The 23,053-nt window shown below is 41.4% G+C and overlaps 2 protein-coding genes across 8 annotated transcripts in view; both read right to left on the reverse strand.

Moving 5' to 3' along the window:
- LOC132423210 (protocadherin alpha-4) overlaps positions 1–23,053 on the reverse strand; it is a 173,248-nt gene that overhangs the window by 37,946 nt on the left and 112,249 nt on the right. The gene's annotated exons all lie outside the window — the stretch shown is intronic.
- On the reverse strand, positions 3,808–6,315 carry PCDHAC2 (protocadherin alpha subfamily C, 2). The gene has a single exon (XM_069540497.1). The coding sequence runs from the start codon at positions 6,313–6,315 to the stop codon at positions 3,808–3,810; it is 2,508 nt and encodes an 835-aa protein (XP_069396598.1).

Here is a 23,053-nt window from a genome sequence, read left to right on the forward strand (position 1 = left end):
AGCATGCCAGTAGACAATTTGTAATATGCCAGGCTGTGTCCCTGCAGAGTGTTCTGAGTCAGACCAGATGCCCATGTGCAGGCTCAGTCCTGGGTCAGACCAAAGGGTAGGCCAATGACATTCAAGCTACAATAAATAGCTTTCTCCATCAGTCAGAATATGTGCAAGATAAAGAGACAGAGAGGAGCTCAGCCATTATTCCATCTGGCTCAGCAGATCTGTAGAAGAGGGGAGGAAGGGGGTAATTTGAAGAAATTAATGTATTCTCAGACCAAATGAAATAAACCTTTTCTCAAAAGAACAGTCCTATAACCAATACAGAAATGGCAAAACAAAAGAGCCCCACCCATTCAAAAGTGACCATCAGAGGCTGGAAGTTCAGATACAATTTCTTTGCCTATTCTGACCACTGTGCAGTTTTTATCAATTCACCATGATAGCACTTTACACTAAGTGTTAAGTTCTGATCCAGGACAGAGTCAGTCACCAGCTAGAAAAGTCAGTCCTGCAAGAAATAAATTAGGTGCCACTGAAAGAAGGGTTCACCCTTCGAAGTTACCACAAGTGGAATTAGAGTGAGTATGTACACACAGTGGCAAAAATAACTGAAGATTTGGTGACTACAACTTGCTTTAAAATAAGTGAAGTGAATGTAAACTTAACTCATTTCTGCTATACCCTTTTGTGATTTCCACATCTTGTGCTAACTGGTCCCACTGAGGCGCAGTTGGACAAATCTGCCCAGAGCACTCAAAGTGACTCATCAGCAGTCACAGGACCACAGATGCACAGAAACCACCTTAAGATTTGGTTCCTTTTCTTGGAGATTCTGAAGAGGGTGCCAACCACATTCAACACCAGGTTTTCAGAAGTCTCCAAAGAGAAATTCTGCCCCACTGCTAAACAGTTACTTCCAAAACCTCACTGCACAAGTGGCGCATGAAATAAACTCATTGGGGGTAAAATTTACCAAAAGATTAGCCTGATGTTAAATACTGATATTTAATAAGCAACAAGAGAGAAATTAGAGAGAGAACAAAGATATAAGATCTGAACAGGTTTGGCCAATGGTAGAACAAATAAAAATATCCTATCTTGGTGGTAACGTTTTTACTCATTGATCCTCCCATTGGTGACCTACTTCTATGCAAAGAATTCCTCTTTTTCCAGAGCAGTTAATTGACACCACTAGGTGAATCAGTGGTAGCCTGAATGCCTGAGTATCCCATATCAAAAGGAATATAAACATTGGGATTTCTATCTACTCATACTGTTTCAGAAGCACAGTCTTTGGAGTCAGACAGATATGACTTAAAATACCACTAGCAGAGTGACTGTGTGTGTTACTTAACCTCTCTGAGCTTGTTTCCTCGTGTGCTAGTTGTTGATAAATATTTAATGTATGACTTACAGGTAATGAAACCATACATATATTGCAGTGCAGAATATTTTTGTATAGCAGGGTGGTCGGTGAGCGCAAATTCCCTTACTCATCCTTTCCGATCCCCATCTAATTTTAATGTAGGCACATGGAATCAATTGCACCCCAGGATTCTCCTGTCATGTGCAGTGAGTGGGTAGGGAAGAAAGAAAGCCTAACGTGAGAATTTAACAGGTTGATCTAGCAGTGATGACTTTCAGAGATGAGTGATTTTTGTCCCCATTTTGCCATGCTATGACAACGTGACTCACTCTCTACCTATAACCGCAATAATTCCAGGAGCTGTGGATCTTAGGGCTCTCTTCACTGGATTTCCAAAAGTGTCTGGCAAAAATCTGCCTTTATTAAAATCATGTACTCTCCTGGCAAAATCCCACAAAAGCAAGCCCTTTTCTGACATAATTTTCTCCCTAAATTAAAGGTTTGTGAACCAAAGCACATATTAACACACAGGTCAGTATAAGACAGAAATAGTTCACGTATCAAATTGTCCCAAGCTTTGAGTCAGGAGAGAGAGGGTGAGTGTCACTCGCCTGCGCTTCCGGCTCACAGCTGGTTGCAAGCTTGCCTGGCCTGCTCTCTGTGCCTCTTTACCACCTGCAGCCCACCCCAGGCCCAAAAGGACTTAACAGTAATTTGTTCAGCAAATGTCTACAGCATCCTTATTTAAAATTAAGCCTTTCTACATGCTGCCAAAAGCTATGATCTAAAGAATTCTGGAAGCTCTTTGATTTCCCCTCCCCCACCCCGTTCTTCTTAATCTGCAATCTGCCTCCCGCGGCTGCTCAGCATTGACTAACATCAGGCTCTTCTGATAAATCTACCTACAATGTACATGGAAATTCTCTCAATCCATCTCTGTTCTTTTCTGTGCTTATGCATTAATTTCCTGAAGATGAGCATGAATTTAGAATGTGAAACTATGGACGTTAATAAAAAGACAACAATATGTCAGTGAAAACACATCACAAAAATATAGGAGGGACAAATATTATTAACTCATTTTGTAGGACCTCTGAAAGTCCTAGCTACAAAGTAGTTGTTTGGGAAGAAACAACTCATCACTTTTTATGGGACAAAATTTTGGCTTCTGAAATCCAAGTTTAAAGTATCACAAAGCAGGGTTCTATTATTTCAAGCATGCATATGGAGACAAACACACTACACAAACACAGGCACTGTGTCCAACAATTTATATACATCCTTCATATACTGAGCAAACTGGCCTGACACCTACTTAAAACCAGTGTCTCTACTAACACCTGTCTCTCTGTCTCTCATGTACAGTAAGCCATCCACTTTCCAAGGCTTTTGTAGCTAGATCCAGAAATTAAATGCGTGCTTTGGAGCATGTTGAAGTACCATTTAAAGTACTGTCATTTAACTTAAGGACATGAAGGGCTTGAAGAGGCTGCTTCACGTCTCATCAAAACCTTAGGAATTCTCAAGAGGAAATCAGAAGATTACATTTATGCTAAACGCAGGGAAATCCTCTTACAAGGAGTTCACACAAGGCCAAAAAAGATAACTAGTGGCAGAATTCTTTCTCCCCAACCCCAGCTTGTCCTGGTCTTCACCATATCCCCCACATCCCTAATCCACTCATTCTACCATCTCCCTGGCCCAAGCAGACAAATTGGTTCTTGGATGCCATCATTCATCTCCTCCGACAGCCCCAACAGAATAGTTACCACAGCAAACAGCCAAAATCAAACTTTGTCTTCAGGGTGAGGTCCACATTCTATGGCTTTATCACCTCTGACATGAATTTCCAGCAGATCTCATCACATTAGTTCAATGCAATTACCAGAAATATTAACTGGATACATTTCATTGTAGATAGTCCATGGTATAAACAGGGACAGCATACAGAGGTGACCACTACAGCCCCGAGAGGTTTCAGAGCTTTTGAAAAACAACACTCCTGTAGGATTTCAAAAGGGAACCTTCCCTGTAGATGATACAGCACAGGCCATTTCTCCTTGAATCTCATAATGTTACCCTCTATAGCATCATCTTATTCTCAAGCCTATTCTATTTCTCTATAGAGCTGTGCTTTAACACCACATAATTAAGACAAATCCTCATTTCTCAAACAATTTTATGGTCAAGGTTTCATATATCTGAAAAGAAAATGGAAAGTAAAACAATTCTCTAGTCCTATTTTTCTAGAGAGGAAACATAGCAGATTATAATCCAATCACAGGTAATACACACACACACACACACACACACACACACACACACTCAGTTTACCAGATAACCCTTGTCATTGTTAATAACTCGAGAAAGCCAACTACATGATACCGGGAGGGGGCCAGGGGGAATGTGAAAAATGCATGACTTTGTGGAAGACCCCTTGACTACTATCTCACCTCATTTTGAGAAACAGCTTCGTTTTTTAGAATAATCAGGTTCCCAGCACTCTGCCCACTTTGGCCTGTGAGGTGCCTGCTGTCACCTGCTGCTGCTTGGGCTCCCCCAGGTCCCAGTCCTGTCTGCGCCCCTGTGTTGTAAAACATGAAAGTGTCACTCCCTGAGCCTGCTGTCAGACAGGCCTTGTAGCAGTAGGTCTTGGTGAGGGAGCCGTTCCCTCGCACTTCAATGAAGTGAGGCTGCACTTTGAGGCCGTGTGGTAACCTGGCATCAATATTGTTGTTGGCCTGTTTGTAGAGTTCTGCAGGGCACCTCTCCCTCACTCCACAGAAGCCTCCACAGCACGCAGTGCCATAAGCAGTGTAGCGGTAGCACTTGATGATGCTCAAAACAATGATTGTCAAAAGAAATATAAAAGACACTGTGCTTAATGCTATTATTAGATAAAGTGTAATTTCAGAGTATGTCCGAGGACTTCTCACATGTCTCTGAGTGTCAGGGAGGATTCTGGAAACCCTATCCACTACAGCTACTGTAATGGCCACAGAGGCTGACAGCGATGGCTCTCCATTGTCTCGGACCACCACGGTCAGGTTGAAAGTGGTTCCACTCTCATCTCCCATCTTCCTGGTAGTCCTAATTTCTCCTGTATGTAGCTCTACCTTAAAGAGGTCCAGGTCAGAAATCTGGGCCAGATGGTAAAAGAGCCAAGCATTCTGCCCAGAGTCTGAGTCCATGGCTATGACTTTAGTGACCAGGTAGCCAGCAGGGGCAGTTCGAGGCACCATTTCAATGGCTGCTGACGAATTGGTTGAGGTAGGGTATAGGATGTGAGGGGCATGGTCATTCACGTCCACTACATACACGTTGGTGGTCACAGTGCTGCTCAGTGGTGGGCTCCCCTTGTCCCGGGCCTCCACAGTCACAAAGAACTCCCGAAATTTCTCATAATCAAAGGAGTTGACAGCATAAAGGCTGCCACTGGCACTGTTAATGGAGACATAGGAGGTGACTGGCAGCCCTTGAATCTCCCTCTCCATGAGGGAGTAGGTCACCTCCGAATTCTCCTTTTCATCTGGGTCTGTGGCTTGCACAGTGCAGAGCAACACCCCTGGCAAGTTGTTTTCCTCGATGTAAATGGAGTAGGAGTCCTTCAGGAAGCTGGGTGGATTGTCATTGATGTCAGAGATCTCAACCTGCAGTGTCCGCTGGGATGTGAGCTGTGGTACTCCCCCATCAGTGGCTGTCACTGTGATGTTGTAGGCAGCCACCTGCTCCCTGTCCAGGGGGCCACTCACCACCAGTGTGTAGGAGTTTCCAAAGCCATTCAGTCGGAAAGGCAGTGTGGCCTCCAGGCCCAGGCTCACTTTCCGGTTGGGACCTGAATCTTGGTCATTGACACTGAGAAGGGCCACAACGGTGTTGGGCGCAGCATCTTCAGGCACTGGGCTGTACAGGTCCGTGAGCACCACCTCTGGTGCGTTATCATTCACATCCACGATGTCCACCAGCACCTTGCAGTGACCCACCATGGGCACTGGACCCCGGTCTGTTGCCTGCACATAGATCTGGTAGGAAGAGGCCTCCTCATAATCCAGCTCTCCACTTACCCGCACTTCCCCCGTGCTGGCATCGATGCTGAAGAGCTGCCTCTCCCGGTCCGACGTGTAGCTGCTCAAGGAGTACGTGAGTTCGCCATTGGAGCCCTCATCCGGGTCTGAGGCATTCAGCTTCACCACCAATGTGCCTGGGGGAGCGTCCTCCCGAAGCTGGACGCGGTAGGTGGACTGGTCGAAGGCGGGAGAATTGTCGTTAGTGTCCAGGACAAGCACAGAGATCTGCGCGGTGCCTGAGCGAGCTGGGCTGCCCCCGTCCACAGCTGTGAGAACCAGGTGGTGCAAGACTGCCTGCTCGCGGTCTAGGCCCTTACGCAGCACCAGCTCCAGCACCTTACTGTTCTCCTGCAGGGGTTTCAGGTCCAGCTCGAAGTGCTCGCTGGGGCTGAGCTCGTAGGTCTGCACCGAGTTGGTGCCCACGTCGGGGTCCTGCGCGCTCTCTATGTGAAAGCGCGCTCCAGGTGCCACCGATTCGCTTACCTGAAGCTGGTAGTCGGGCCGCGGGAAGCGCGGCGAGTTGTCGTTTATGTCCAGTACCTCCACCTCCACGGCACTCACCGCCACGGGGCTGTGCGCCAGCACTTCCAGGCTGAGCAGGCAGCGAGGCCGCTGCTCACACAGCGCCTCCCGGTCAATGCGCTCGTTGACGAAGAGAGCTCCACTGGTCAGGTCCAGCTCCAGGTAGCGCGGGCTGGGCGCACCCAGGTGGTTGATACGCAGGCAGCCCGGCCCCAAGCGCCGCAGCTCCAGCCCCAGTGCGCGAGCCACGTTGCCCACAAGCGCGCCAGGTGTCTGCTCCTCCGGCACCGAGTATCGCAGCTGGGAGGCCGCTGGGCCCGGCAGCAGCAGTAGCAGCAGGGAAAGCAGCAGCAGCCAGAACATGGGCGTCCGGAAACGGGGATGCTCTGTCGCCCCAGGTCTGGTGCCCGCCAGCTCCATAGCCGCCGGCCGCAGCGGAGGCAGCCGGGCAGGGCCGGAGGCAGCAGCTTCCCCAGCCGTGCTCCACGCCGGGGCCGCGCCTCCGCCTCCGCCTCCGCTCGTGCCGCCCTGCGCCCGCTCCCCCACGCCTCACGAGCGAGCAAACACCGGGGCCGTTCCCCTCGTGGGCCCTCCGGAGGGCTCCTGGCCCCGCCGCCCGCTCTGATTCCCCATATCCCAGCTCCTCCGCTCGCCTCGGAGTCGCTCAGCCCGGCTTCGTTTCCTGCCGCCGCCGCCGCCGCCGCCGCTGGTCCAGGAGGAGGGAAGAGGAAGCAGAAGAGGAGGGGGAGGAATGCTCAGCAAGTCCGGCTCCGATTCCGCACCGAGGTGGCGGACGGCGACCCGGACTGTCCAGTCGCTCCAGCCACTCCAGCCCCAGCTCCTTCGCCCCGGACCGGCCGGATCCCAGCAGACCCCGGGAACACGGCCACTCCCTTTTTCCCTGCCCCCACTGTCCTGTTCAGCCAGTCTCCACGGTCCCTCGGCTGCTGAACTGGTCTTGTAAGGAGATTATTCTAGGAAAAGCAGTTAAGTCTCTAGGACTCGGGCTTTCAGCTCCCAGAAAAAGATTTCCAAGCGCAAGTCAAGAAAATACACCGAGGGCCTTGGCTAACTACGGATATCTGGGCGGCGGCTCCACGTTCAAAGAAACAAACGCAAGTGAGGCGCTCTGGGGTTACTGATGATGGGGATTATTTCCCTGACACCAACATTTTCCCTGAATACTCCTAAATACTGCGGAAACTTCTAGGGCGGAGGGAGGGGGGGTGGCAAGTGCTGTCATCTTTCGCGGAGCAAGCCTAAAATTAGCATCCTGCGATCCAACACTCAATTCTGCTCCTAGCCAAGTGGCTTTTACTTCCAGTGTGTGCCTTGGCAAATAACCAATATTTCAGGTTTTAATATTCTTTCTTTAAAAAATTGGTTCCATGAAGCTGCAGGCTAAGCTCTTATTTAACCCCTTTTGATCATAGTGGGGAGAATCTGGTAAAATTTTAAAGAGATTCTTCCCTCGAGCTTTTCCTCATTTTACTTCAAAAATTTTTTCATTTATCACCCAAGACATTTTCTTTCTTTCAAGAGTGATTTAATTTTTTTTCTTTAACGGATGACAATGTCTTCAAGAGCCTGCAAAACCATTACATCAAGAGAGTTACTCTTGATTCCCCAAGCCTGGCTGGAATTTGGACTCCATTGATGCCTTGCAGTGAAAAGTCTGCTGTTACTAAGCAAAATGTGGAAGGCTGGGATTTATCTCACCATAGCCAGCAATTTCAATGGCTGCAGCTCATCTTACATAAATATAAGTTTCCTTTACCCCTCCGGGTCTCTGTTCCCCTAAGACTTCCCCCTTGTATTGCTGCAGAGGCAACAAAAGGATAACCAATTGTCAGTGAACAAGAAGGCAGAAGGATCAGAGGAAGCCTTTCTGTTCTGTGTCATTGCCTCTGTTTCTCTGTTTTGAACATCCACTGTTCCCAGGCCCTCCCATTATTCCACAAGAGTTTAAAATTCATTGTCCCACTTGTACAAAAGCACTCACTAAAGTGTTCTTTCTCCTTCTTTCTCTCAGCATCCTCTCACCCCTAGATCTTCTGCTGTCATTTTCTAGCTATGAACTGGAACAAAACTAGAAGGAGACCTGACATTTGGCACGCTCCCCTCCTTCAGGGCATAGTTGAAGGGGCCAAGGCACCCAGGTTTCAAAGGCCTAGACTAGCACATCTCTTCCTCCCACCTACCAAGTACAGCAGCTGACAACTCCACAACCTAACCCATTTTATTCCAGAGAAGCTCCCAGCTTCCTCCTATCCCTGCTGCTTCTTATTTGTCCTCTTTGTTCCCTCAGGAGTGCAAAGTGGGAAGCAATTTCCATCACATTCTATTCCTGTTTCTGGTCTTAAGCCTCTGGCTTCTCCCTCTCTGTCTGCTTCCTCCCAAAATGTCCCTACAGTAACTCTGTCTCTGCTGTGGTAATTTGATCTCAGAAAGCCTTTAACTCTCAAGTGCATGAAATGTAGGCCTGGCCTATGTCTTCACCCATTACTTATTTCTGAAAATAAATGGGTTATAGGTGGAATCAAGTTATAAGTTGTCAGGAAGAATGACCTTTTCTTCCCTCATCTCCTCCCAGGCTTTCACAGTCGCTGCCACCTCTGCCCACAGCTCTGAAACCTGGTCACTAGGCATTGACCATGCGTGGACCTGTGCCCCTGAAAAGATCACAGGCACTTAAAGAAGAGATTAAAATGACAGAGGCTTGGTAATGTTTTTAATGGAAGCCCCCAAGTGTCAAATCTCAGGAGAAAAATCAGGGCTCCTCTATTAGCAATCTTGTCATCTTCCAGCAAGGACATCTGCCAGGTTGTCCATTTTGATGTGTTGGGATTATAAGCTTCAACTAGTACTTACTCCCTCAATGGCTGAGAAGACAAACATAGCACCAACACAAATCAGCCACCTCTTCAAAGACGTACTAAAGAGATGGCAAACTCTGTATTTGGCACTACAATGATTTAGTTGCTCATACTATTGTACATGTCTCATGCCAACCTTACTAGTTGGTGGAATAGGATTGCTTAGATTGCTGGCAAGTGCCCTGTCTACGAATATTAATACTAATGCCTCAACCACACCACTATGCATTCCTTCCTTTCCTTGGACCTTCAAGAACCCCCTATTGAAAAGCAGAATAGCGCAGATTTTGAAGTCAGTCACACCCCTGCCAATGACTAACCATGTGGACTTGGTCATGTTACTTAACCTAAGCTTCAGTTTACTCATTTTAATTGGGGAAGACAATTTTAAGTAAACTCATAGAATCATTACGATTACATGAGATGATGTATATAAAACAATCTGAGAGAGATTAAGAGGTATAAACTTCCACTTACAAAATAAATAAGTCACAGGTATGAAATGTACACTATGGGGAATACAGTCAATAATAATGTGATGTCTTTGTATGGTGACAAACGCTAACTAGACTTATCACGGTGATCATTTTGTAACACATAGAAATATTGAATCACTATGTTGTATACCAGAAATTAACATAGTGCTGTTGGTCAATTATACTTCACAAACAAACACACAGAAAAAGAAATCACACAACACTGTAAATCAACTATACTCCAATAAAATTTTTTAAAAAAGAAATAAGATCTGTGGTTAAGAGGTGGGGGGGGTAGGAGAGGGGAGTTTAGATGAAGGTAGTCAAAAGGTACAAACTGCAAGTTATAAGATAAGTACTAAGGATATAATATACAACATGATAAATATAATTAACACTGCTGTATGCTATACATGAAAGCTGTTAAGAGAATAAATCCTAAGAGTTCTCATCACGAGGAAAAAATTTTTCTTTTATTTTCTATCTATATGAGATAATGGATGTTCATTAAACTTATTGTGGTAATCATTTCATGATGTATGTAACTTAAATCATCATGCTGTACACCTTAAAATTATACAATGCTGTATGTCAATTATATCTCAATAAAACTGGAAAGAAGAAAAACCAATCTGCATAGTAATTGACAAGTACGTTATTATTATCATTATTATTGTTATTATTAAAATGCAACAATTTATTATCATCAGATAACCTTAGTTGACAGTCTATATATAGCATGGCCCTTTAAGGTATCAAACAGAGATAAGCACCGGTAACTATGCCAGACAGAAAGTCAGTGATGATGGAGAAGATGAGTGTGCACCAAAGTTAAGCTTACCCAATTATTTCTAGAGCTTAGCCTATATTTTGAAAACAAAAACCAGTCCCTTTCTATATCAGCAAAGAAAAGGGACTTCCATCATAAGAATTCCTTCAAGGGATTTGTTCCCTCACAAGAGATTCACCTTTTTAGGATATGTGAAAATACTTTAGCAACAGAGTATAGAAGTGTTCCCAAAAATACTGTAATCTCTAGCTCCCAGTATAGAGCTTGGCACAGAGGTACTTAATTAATGTTTCTTGAACAGAACTAAATTTACAACTTTACCTGTGCAATCCTCTCAAATAGAAATAGCTTCATCTTTTCTCTCCCCCTTTTAAATGTTCTCTATATTTCAATGTCCATCTTAAAACCTACCTAATCCATGAAACATTGTCTACTCTAAACATACTGTCTTTTTTTTTCTCTTTCATAGTCTACATCTCTCTCAGTGCTGACATTCAGAATTCTGAATGTGTCATTCTTTAATTCATCCAAATGCTTTAATATTATTTCCTTACCTTAATTATACACAACCTACAAGCAGAAGCCATGTTGTATATGTCTGTGTATTTCTTCACAGTGTAGGAAAACTTACAGACTCTCAATAAATAAGTGATGGCTGTTTCATTTTCTTCAGATCCTTTTTTAGCAGATTCAAGAAGTGCTGCTACTTCTCCCTTTTTTCCCCAGGTCTAATGGTGAGAAGGCTCAAGAGCCTACAATGATTTTACTTCCTTTAAATTTTGAAATTCAAAATATTTCAAACCTGGAGAACTGAATCCTACTAATGAAGTTGCTGGACACTAAGAAAGGCTCTGCTCAAAAGTATTATTACTTTTTCTACTTTATATTATAATTATAAATTGTAAAATAAAGGTATTCCTTGCTCATAACTAACATGGAAAGTGACATGATATGAGAAGTGCCACAAAAAGACATGATTTTGTTTACCCCCATGTTAGACGAGAACTTTGAAATAGTATCCCTTAATTGTATCCCTCAATTGTATTTGTAAAATGCATCTATCACAAGGTCATTGGACACAGGAGCAAAACCAATCAGAACACAACCCAATTAAGCCTCTAAGAAAAATACTGGTATGGGACTTCCCTGGTGGTCCAGTGGTTAAGACTCTCAATACAGGGGGCCCGGGTTCTATCCCTGGTCAAGGAACTAGATCCCCCATGCCACAACTAAAGATCCCGCGTGCCACAACTAAAAAAAGAGAAAAGATCCCACATGCGGCAACGAAGATCCCGCATGCCAACTAAGACCTGGAGCAGTCAAATAAATAAATAAATATTTAAAAAAAAAGAAGAAAGACAAATACTGGTACTCAGTGAACTCTCCTAATTCACATAAATTTTCCTTTCTCTATTATTAGTGCCATTACAAATCATTTTACTTTGGGGAACCAAACAATCTGGAGTCTTTTGGCCACAGGGCAAGGGGACATGCTCATTAGTTGGATCAGGCTTTGGGCTGACCATTATGGGAGTACCTGCCAAATAGGGAAGGTTCTAATTTTCAATTTTAAGTTGTATATTTATGTTGTTCCACAAACTGAGCACATGATATATAATTTTAAAACAGAGACAAAGGAACATCCCAATGTTTAGTGTGGTCCAAAATAGTTTTAAAATTCCATCTTGTTATAAACGAACTGCACTTCTGATCTTTATGCATCTTCAGAAGGAAAATGTTTACCAACATGATTACAGCATTTGTCACAGGTACAGCATCCAATGGTTGGAGAGATAAAAAAGATTTTTCAAATAACATTATGGCTGAATTTTTTCCACAGTCCCTTCCCTCCAGAGGGAATGCATTAACTTTTAGGGAAAGATCCTCTAAGTCTTTATTGATAGTTCTGAGAAATTAATATACTGTTGATTTTTGACTGAGGCATTTGCTTAGAATAAGCAAAGGAACTCAAACTATCTTTGGACAAGTACTAGTAAAAACAGAGAATACATTAAAGTCTTGGGGCAGATTGTGTAATATAAGAGATAAAATCAAACTATTCAATTATTTGAGGGCTTTGCTTCTCTATCAGTATTTTCAATTGAGATGGCCTACCAAGAATCACAGAATATTAAAGGTTGAGAGAGATTTAGAAAGTATCTCACCCAAATTCTTTATTTTTCATTGAACAAAATGTTTCAGTAGAACTTGAACCTCAAGGTCAGTGAGGAGATAGGAAGCATAAAAGTGCTATAAGTAAGCCAAGTGACAAATGATCTTCCAGAGTACTAGAAGAACTTATGGATGTGACTAGAGTACCAAATTTCCTATTTTTAAAAAAGTGCCATTGAGTTTGATATAAATTCCTTCAAAACTGTATTGTTACTAAAGTAACTGTATATGAGCACTTAAAGGCATTCAATACTAGGGACTACTTTGGCTTAACTGAAAACTGGTAACATCAAACCTACCACATAGACTTAAAAAAAATTTCACATGGGCATTTTAGATTTTCAGTTGCCAGACTCATTGATAAGGGAAATGCTACAGGCATAGTCTATTTGGAATTCGTGGAGACATTAAACAAATTCCCCCCAATATATCCTTACAGACAAAAGGAAGAAAGAAAGGCTGCAAGACAGTATGATTAGATGATTTCATAATTGTTTGGATAACAGTGAGACAAAAAGTGTTTATTAATGGAATGCTTCAGCCTGGAAGGAAAATTCCTGTAGGTGCCTGCCGAGATTCACCATTGGTCTTATCCCTTATTCAATATTTTATCAATGACTCAAAGTAAGGAAGCATCAAGTGTCCAGGCCAATCCAGCAACAAGTTGAGCTCTCTAGAATGAGAATATCAACTGCCTAGGGTAAAACATGATTCTAATTCAATAACATTAGTACCAGTATTCTATCTGAGACTCAATACATGCCAGAAATTGGTAAGTTTGTATTTAATTTCTGGCTTCCAGTATTGCCATTAAAACCTGTTCCAAGCTTCCATTCATCACTCAAGGCCTTTTATTTTAATAGAAAAACTTGTTTGGCTCTGTTTCTCCTCTGCAGTTCTTGGGATTTTAGCCATAGAATAAAATAAGATGGTAATTTGGCACTAAAAAATATCCTTGTTCCCAAGTGGGTTTTAGCCACAGCATTCATCGATCTGTATACTGTTTTTCTCTATTTCAAAAAATGTAGATATTGTTGAGGTACCTCAAATTGGAACTGTTTTCCAGGATATGACCTAAGCTCAGTCTAAAGGAAGGCCATGGTATCGCCTTTCTATACCCATTGTGTTTGTTGCTTGGAGAAAACAAACTTATACTTCCACCTAAAAAGGGTGAATTCTCAAAAGCATCTGTTCATATATTCAGAGTATCAAGTAATTGGCTTTTGGGGTCCTCCTTGCCATGCTGATGCCTTAGCACTACTGTTTACATATTATGTCTATACATATTAACTCATTTAATGCTCACAAGAGCACAATCCCCAGTCAGGTTGGTACTGATGAAGAAACTGGATCCCAAAAAGGTGAAGGAATTAACAGAATCTTCAGGAAGCTCTTGTCCATGCCCTTGTTTCTTGAGATAGTAACACTACATCTGACCACTACACATGCACTTCTAATTAAGAATCATGTTACTGGCCTCCAGCAATTTCCAAGTATTTTATATGAGATCCTATCCAATTGTTTTGGGGTTTTTTTTGCGGTACGTGGGCGTCTCACTGTTGTGGCCTCTCCCGTTGCAGAGCACAGGCTCCGGATGCGCAGGCTCAGCAGCCATGGCTCATGGACCCAGCTGCTCTGCGGCATGTGGGATCTTCCCGGACCGGGGCACGAACCCGTGTCCCCTGCATCAGCAGGCGGACTCTCAACCACTGCGCCACCAGGGAAGCCCTCCAATTGTTTTTATAACTACAATTTTTTTGTCTTTTAGAGACTTCAATTGGAATATATATATATATATATATATATATACACACACACACATACACATACATACATATATATGTATTTGGACTATATATATCTTTTAAATGGCTGGCCTTAGCAAAAGTGTTATACAAAATAGATTTGTATTTCATATCCCAACCTCTTCCTTCAGTACTATCTTCCCACCTATGATATTCTGCCTAAGTAATGGGGTTTTACAAATGAATTTTTTTTTTTTTTTTAGCTGCACCGCAGGGCTTGCAGGATCCCACCTACAATATTCTGCCTAAGTAATGGGGTTTTACAAATGAATTGGCTTGTGGGATCTTAGTTCTCCCACCAGGGATTGAACCCGGGCCCCCTGCATTGGATGCAGAGAGTCCTACCCACTGGACTGCCAGGGAATTCCCAGACTTTTCTAATATAAATCTCATTAGTGTATTCCTTGTGATGGATTTTGTTACATAAATCCTTTAGCAGTTATGTGTACATTATAAGGTGGGTAAAACATAAATTCTCTAAATTAGCCAAGTTAAGATGTACTATGTATTCTGTGATATTAAAAGATCCTTTAAGGCATTTTGATGAGAAATTAATGTTACCTAAAACCTTTATCAAAGTTAGAAACCTTTTATTAAAATTAGAAAAGACTTATAGATTCTTCAATTTTGTGGTATCCTCAGAACTTTTTACACATACCTTTTAGGTAGTAAGATCTAGGATTAAATTTCTCTAGCAATAATAGACGCAACTCCACTTCAAGGTTTTTAATCCCATTGTATGCTTAGGTCATGCACCTACTTAGGGTCCTCTTACAATAATCCTGCTTGATGTAAAACCAGACTCCAAGATTCAAGATCTGGCTCTACTGTTTGTTATGTGTCATTGGGAAAGTTTTTTTTTTTTTCTCTAAATCTCAGCTTAGTAAAATAAAGAAAAATAGTACTTACTACCAACAGTTCCTGCTAGACATTTATTCAGATAAAGCATGTAAATTTTTCATTGTATAAATTCTCAATGATTATTAGCCAGAAGAAGGAGGGGTGCAGCATGGGGATAGAAGTCTCATAAAATTATCCAAATAACCTGAGGAGAAAGGAGGGATGAGTCAAAAGACAGCAAAAGCCCAAGTTTCTGCATTCCTTTTTTGCGTACTCTACTTGACTGACAGAATTGAGAAGAAAAATCTAGTTCTATTTATAGTAATGGTTCTATTTATACAGCATCTCTGAACTAAGGGTCTCAAAGATCATTTAACTTATACATCTACAACTTGAAGTTGCTTGATGCCGACTTCAGCTTTTCAGCCCTGAATAGGAAAATATATATATATGTGTGTGTGTATGTGTGCATGTGTGTATACACACATGCACACATACACACACACACACACACACACATATATATACACAAAACTCCCCAATCAATCAACTTTAACGTGAGACTTTTCTTTATCTAAATCTATTGGGGAATTTTCCAATAAACCCAGTGAACCAAAGACAATGGGGTGGTAACTTTAATGAAGATATAAAACTGAAGCATAGAATGGTTTGATAATTTACTAGAAATACAGAGTTGATTTCAAGCAGAACTGGGGGAAAAAATCTCACTTTCTCTCTTTCCAACTCAATGTTACATCTATTACAACAGAGTTGTCACCCTAAGATATTCAATATCCTTTATAATTAAAATTTCATCATAGCCTCTCATGATTGGTTTTCTGCTGTACTCTCAAACTAGACTAGTATTCCTCTGATCCAATTATCATAAGCTCATTTAAACTGTATATGAAAGATTTATTGGTTCATAAATCAATGAATACATAGGATATATTGGACAGATATGCCTCCTACGATATGTAGATTTAGTGTTCCTTAAGCTAGCAGGAATTGAAGAATAAATAGGATTTTCAAGTTACAAAAAGTCATTCTTTCCAAGTGTCAACAATGATGTGTTAAGAAAGTAGCAGCAACCCTAAAAATGTCAGACTGTGCGTTTCCTGAGTACAAGGATGAATATTGCATCCTTGGATGAAAAATTTAGCTATAATTCTGAGAACTAGACAATTTTAGTTTGGGGGTAGGCACAGAAAATTAAATTATCATGGATTATTCCCTATTCTTATTCTCTCCCCAACATATTTTGAAAAGAATCATGGAGGGATTCAATGGTGTTACAATAGATAACCAAATTAAATTATCAAATTTAATTCTCATTAAAGAATTTGTATATGCATCAAGGTTACTGAGTCAACATTAAAAGTGAATGGAGGGACTTCCCTGGTGGCACAGTGGTTAAGAATCCGCCTGCCAATGCAGGGGACACAGGTTCAAGCCCTGGTCCGGGAAGATCCCACATGCTGCAGATCAACTAAGCCTGAGCACCACAACTACTGAACCGATGCTCTAGAGCCCACGTGCCACAACTACTGAGCCCGTGAGCCACAACTACTGAGCCCATGAGCCACAACTACTGAAGCCTCCGGGCTTGGAGCCCATGCTCCACAACAAGAGAAGCCCACAATGAGAAGCCCCCAGACCTCAACAAAGAGTAGCTCCCGCTGACTGCAACTAGAGAAAGCCCATGTGCAGCAACGAAGACCCAATGCAGACAAAAATAAATAAATAAATAAGTGAATGGAGGTTTATTTTCTCTTGATGACAATGATAGAGACGCTATTCAACAATAAATTCCTAAAAAATTCCTAGAGCTCTGAAAAAACAACATCTACAAATTCACTTAGGTGGTTGTGTAAATTTATGTGTATAACTTCGAGAGGAAAAACGTTATTTGATATCTCAGTAGGACATAGACATATTTGCATATTTGGTTAAAGTGAGCTGTAAAAAAAATTAAGTTTAATGCCTTTATGTGATTTCCATTAGTTATCTTAAAATAGAATGCATCTTGGAACTCTTTCAAATTGCATATTAAGAAATTCACAGAATGATACTGACTTCAATATATATTTTCTTGAGAATTTTGTTTCTGCTTTCTTTATATCTTCACACTTTCGAGTCCAAGACTGAGGTTCTAAGCTTGGGGAACTTAAAAAAGTTAATAAATTAAAAAAAAAAGTGAATGGAGGGACTTCCCTGGTGGTGCAGTGGTTAAGAATTCACCTGCCAATGCAGGGGACACAGGTTCTATCCCTGGTCTGGGAAGCTCCCACGTGCCACAGAGCAACTAAGCCTGTGCACCACAACTGCTGAGCCTGTGCTCTAGAGGCCACAAGCCACAACTATTGAGTCTGTGTGCCACAACTACTGAAGCCCACGTGCCCTACAGCCCACATGCCACAACTACTGAGACCACACACCACAACTACTGAAGCCCACATACTCTAGGGCCTGCGTGCCACAACTACTGAAGCCTGTGCACCTACAGCCCATGCTCCACAAGAGAAGCCACCGTAATGAGAAGCCCGTACTCGCCACAACTAGAGAAAGCTTGTGCACAGCAACAAAGACCCAATGAAGCCAAAAAAAAAGAAATTATAAAATGATGAAAACTTTAAAAAAATGTATGCATGGGGACTTCCCTGGTGGCTCAGTGGTTAAGAATCCACCTTCCAATGCAGGGGATGTGGGTTTGATCCCTGGTCGGGGAACTAAGATCCCACTTGCTGAGGGGCAACTAAGCCTGCGTGCCGCAACTACTGACCTGCATGCTCTGGAGCCCACGTGCCACAACTAGAGAGCCTGCATGCCACAACTACTGAGCTCATGTGCTCTGGAGCCCACACACTCTGGAGCCTGTGCACCACAACGAAAGATCCCACATGCCGCAATGAAGATCCTGCATGCCGCAGCTAACCCGCTGCAGCCAAATAAGTTAAATAAATAAATTAGTAAATAAATAAATAAAAATATGCATGGAACATGTTTTTTTAAAAGAGCTGTAAACACATATAATTGTGACTGTACTTAGGTTTTGGGATTACAGATGATTTCTTTTCCTAAAACATCTACAATGATCATGTGGATTTTTAACGGAATTTTTAACGGAAAAATTATTTTAAAATCTATTTTCAACTTTACTGGCTACCTATTTCCTCATGATAAAATCTAAAATTCTAAGCATTGCATTGAAGAATCTTATCTGATTCTAACTTACCTTTCTAGCCTCAACTTCTTCCTTGCTTACACATGTACAGTATACTCTGGCCAAAACAAACTATTTTCAGCTTCTCTTATGCTTTCTCATTCCTCCAGGCCTTTATGGTTTTTGCTCTGCCTGAAATACTCATTCTCCACTCTACCTCCTTGCTTCCTAAATGATCCATTAATCTTCTGCTATAGAGATATCTTACATGGGAAGATTTTCCTGCCTATCCCCACCCTCCATCAAACACCATACTGAGTTAGTTGCTTTTCCTCTGGGCTTCCTACGTAGCACGTATTTGTTTCACTGTAGCTCTAATTTGTTTGTATTATATTTGACAGTTTACCTGTTTGTTGTTGAGATATCTTTCACTGTTATGGATTATATCTTATCTGTCTCCACATTTTGAGTGTCTCATGCTCAAAAAAGCATGTCAAATGGAGTGACTAGAATAAAGAAATATAGAAATTGTTGTATGTCAAGTAAAGCCACAAATACCACCTCTACTAAAGTTTGATTATCTGAATGTTTTTGTGTTTTCTTTTTTTACTGAAATATAGTTGACTTACAATGTCATGTTAGTGTCAGATATACAGCACAGTGATTCAGTTATATACATATACACACACATATATACGTATATATGTATATATATGTGTATATATATTTTTTTTCAGATTCTTTTACCTCATAGGTTATTGTCTGAATGTTTTAAGTGAAAGCATGTGCTCTCTTGGTTCAGTTACTAAGTATTTCATAGTAGAATTAATGTATGAATTACTTTCCAAAATTAATAATAAAATATTTAAATCCTCCTATGAAGCATTTAAATACTACTTAGATGCTAGTCTGCTAGTGATAAAACTGTATAATAGGGAATCTCAGCTAATGGCAGCCTAAATTATTCAGAGCAGCCATCTTACTAAAAGCAAGTAAATATTCTGGATAAAATATTAAAACAATTATCTTAAAAGCACTAAAAACCAGATAAGTTAATGAGGAACTGCTAAGACAAATTCTAGAGGAAACTTAAATCCAAAGAGGTGAGCAGAATTTTGAACTTGCTTTTCGTTCTGAAAGCATCTGCCAACACAAACTTGGACATAAATTCAGATAATTTGTGGGATGAGGAAGACAGAAATTAAGGACCAGAATTTACATAAACTAAGGATTCTTATAGGATCTCCAAACTACAGTAATCTGGAACCCCAAGGACTATATTCTCCAGGTAACGGTGTAACAAACCTATCCACTCTCCAGCCCAGAGAACTGCTGGGGAGTTTGACTTGGAGCCAACCAGAACAGAAGGAAAACAGGAAAGGAAAAAAAATCTTATAAAGTTGTAGTTGGATACTGGATATCCCACAGATTTTCAGCTGGGTATACATAGAGTCTAAGTCTCCAAAGACCCTCAAATCTTGAACTTAGATTAAAGCAGTTTACAACTAGTAGTTTTCAGACACTGGCAGGTGTAAATAAAAATCTATCCTGAAGGCACTTTCATTCAAGATCTCAGGATATCCTGACAAATATTATTTTCAGGGTAATGACCATCACAAGTCAGGGGAAATCTGGCACACATGGAAATATGGAGCTGTGATCAAAAACCAGCTGAAGGGCTTCCCTGGTGGCACAGTGGTTGAGGGTCTGCCTGCCGATGCAGGGGACATGGGTTCATGCCCCGGTCCGGGAGGATCCCACATGCCGCGGAGCGGCTGGGCCCGTGAGCCGTGGCCGCTGAACCTGAGCGTCCGGAGCCTGTACTCCGCAAAGAGAGAGGTCACAACAGTGAGAGGCCTGCTTACCGCAAAAAAAAAAAAAAAAAAAACAGCTGAAGCAGCACACAGCAGAAACATACTTTCAGACTGCAGACTCCAGAAATATCAAAGATTTAATATATTTAAAGAGATAAAAAGCAAGCTTGAAAATATTTTCATAGAAGAAAAAATAAATTTAAAATGTCCCAGCAGATTTGAACAATAATAAATAGAATTTTTAAATGAATAATATAATAACTAAAAAAAAAAAAACCTCAAGGGAAACTTCTAATAGCATATTAGACACAAAATGAAGACAAAATTAGTAAAACTGAAAGAAAACTAGTAAGAAATAACTCATAAAACAGCACAATGAGGGGTTTCCCTGGTGGCGCAGTGGTTGAGAGTCCACCTGCTGATGCAGGGGACACGGGTTCATGCCCCGGTCTGGGTGGATCCCACATGCCGCGAAGCGGCTAGGCGTGTGAGCCATGGCCACTGAGCCTGCGCGTCCGGAGCCTGTGCTCCGCAACGGGAGAGGTCACAACAGTGAGAGGCCTGCGTATGGCAAAAAAAAAAAAAAAAATTTAATATAAAAATAGTTTTATATTTATATACTTGCAACAAAAACTATAAAATAAAAAAAATTTTAATAGCATTTAAAATAGCATCAAAATATCAAATATCTAATGAAAGTTGTGCAAAGACCTTAAGTGAGGGGGTAGAAAAAGGTATTCCATGTAAATGGAAACAAAAAGAAAGCTGGAGGGCTTCCCTGGTGGCGCAGTGGTTGAGAGTCCACCTGCCGATGCAGGGGATGCGGGCTCGTGCCCCAGTCCCGGAGGATCCCACATGCCACGGAGTGGCTAGGCCCATGAGCCATGGCTGCTGAGCCTACGCGTCCAGAGCCTGTGCTCCGCAACAGGAGAGGCCACAACAGTGAGAGGCCTGCGTACCGCAAAAAAAAAAAAAAAAGAAAGAAAGCTGGAGTAGCAATACTTATATCAGACAAAATACACTTTAACACAAAGAGTATAATAAGACACAAAGAAGGAACTTACATTATAATAAAGGGATCAATCCAACAAGAAAATGTAACAACTGTAAACATATTGCGTTGGCCAAAAAGGTCGTTCAGGTTTTTCTGTAAGATCTTATGGAAAAACCCGAACGACCTTTTTGACCAACCCAATATATGCACCCAACATAGAAGCACCTAAATACATAAAGCAAATATTAACAAATGTAATGAAAGAAATTAACAGTAATGCAATAATAGAAAAGGACTTTAACATGCCATTTACATTAGTGAATAGATCACCCAGACAGAAAATCAATAAGGAAATGCTGGCCTTAAATGACACATTAGGCCAGATGAACTTAATAGATAATATAGTCCATTCCATGCAAAAGCAGCAGAAAACACATTCTTTTCAAGTACACATGGAGCATTCTCCAGGATAGATCACTTGCTAGGCCACAAAACAAGTCCCAGTAAATTTTAGAAGAATGAAATCACATCAAGCATCTTTTCCAGCCACAACACTACAAGACTAGAAATCAACTATAAGGAAAAAACTGTAAAAAAAACCCCCAAGAACACAAACATGTGGAGGCTAAACAATATGCTAAACAACCAATGGGTCACTGAAGAAGTCAAAGGGAAAATCGAAAAATACCTGGAGATAAATGAAAACAGAAACACAACGATCCCAAATCTATGGGACACAGCAAAAGCGTTCTAAAAGGGAAGATTACAGCAATACAAGCCTACCTTAGGAAATAAGAAAAATCTTAAACAATCTAACTTTACACCTAAAAGAACTAGAAAAAGAATAACAAAGAAAACTGAAAGTTAGCAGAAGGAAAAAAATCATAAAGACCAGAGAAGAAATTTATGAAATAGAGACTAAAAAAAAAAATAATAAAGATCAATGAAACTAAAAGCTGGTTCTTTGAAAAGATAAACAAAATTGATAAACCTTTAGCCAACTCATGAAGAAAAAAAGAGGACCCAAATAAATAAAATCAGAAATGAAAAGAAGTGACAACTGACACCACAGAAATACAAATATCATAAGAGATTACTATGAACAATTATATGCAAATAAAATGGACAACCTAGAAGAAATGAATAAAGCAAAAGTAAACAAATGGGACCACATCAAACTAAAACAGTTTTGCACAGCAAAGGAATCTATCAACAAAATGAAAACGCCACCTACTGATTGGGACAAGATATTTGCAAATGATATATCCAATAAGCTGTTAATATACAAAATATACAAAGAACTCATATAACTCAACATCTAAAAAACAAACAACCTGGGCTTCCCTGGTGGTGCAGTGGTTGAGAGTCCGCCTGCTGATGCAGGGGACACGGGTTCGTGCCCCAGTCCGGGAAGATCCCACATACCGTGGAGCGGCTGGGCCCATAAGCCACGGCCACTGAGCCTGTGCGTCCGGAGCCTGTGCTCCACAACGGGAGAGGTCACAACAGTGAGAGGCCCGCATACCGCAAAACAAACAAACAAAAAACAACCTGATTAAAGAATGGTCAGAGGATCTGAATAGACATTTTTCCAAAGAAGACATACAGATAGCCAACAGTTACACACAAAGATGCTCAACGTCACTAATCATCAGGGAAATGCAAATCAAAACCACATTGAAACATCACCTCACACCTGTCAGAATGGCTATTATCAAAAAGACAACAAATAAGAAAGAAGTGTTGGCGACAATGTGGAGAAAAGGGAACACTCATGCACTGTTTAAAGGAATGTAAATCAGTGCAGCCACTACGGAAAACAGTATGATGTTTCCGCAAAAGATTAAAAACAGAACTACCATACAATCCAGCAATTCCACTTCTGGGTATTTTTCCAAAGAAAATGAAAACACTAGTTTCAAAAGATATGTGAACCCCTATGTTCACTGCAGCATTAATCACTATTAATAGCCAAGATACGGAAGCAACCTAAGTGCCCAGCAACAGTGCCCAGTTGAGATGAATACTACTCAGCCATAGAAAAGAATGAAATCTTGCCATTTGTGACAACCTGGATGGACCTTGAGGTTATTATGCTAAGTGAAATAAGTCAGACAACCACAAATACTGTAAGATTCCACTTATATGTGGAATCTAAAAACAAAACAAAT

The sequence above is a fragment of the Delphinus delphis genome, chromosome 3 (genome assembly GCF_949987515.2).
Source record: "Delphinus delphis chromosome 3, mDelDel1.2, whole genome shotgun sequence".
NCBI classification, from domain to species: Eukaryota; Metazoa; Chordata; class Mammalia; order Artiodactyla; family Delphinidae; genus Delphinus; species Delphinus delphis.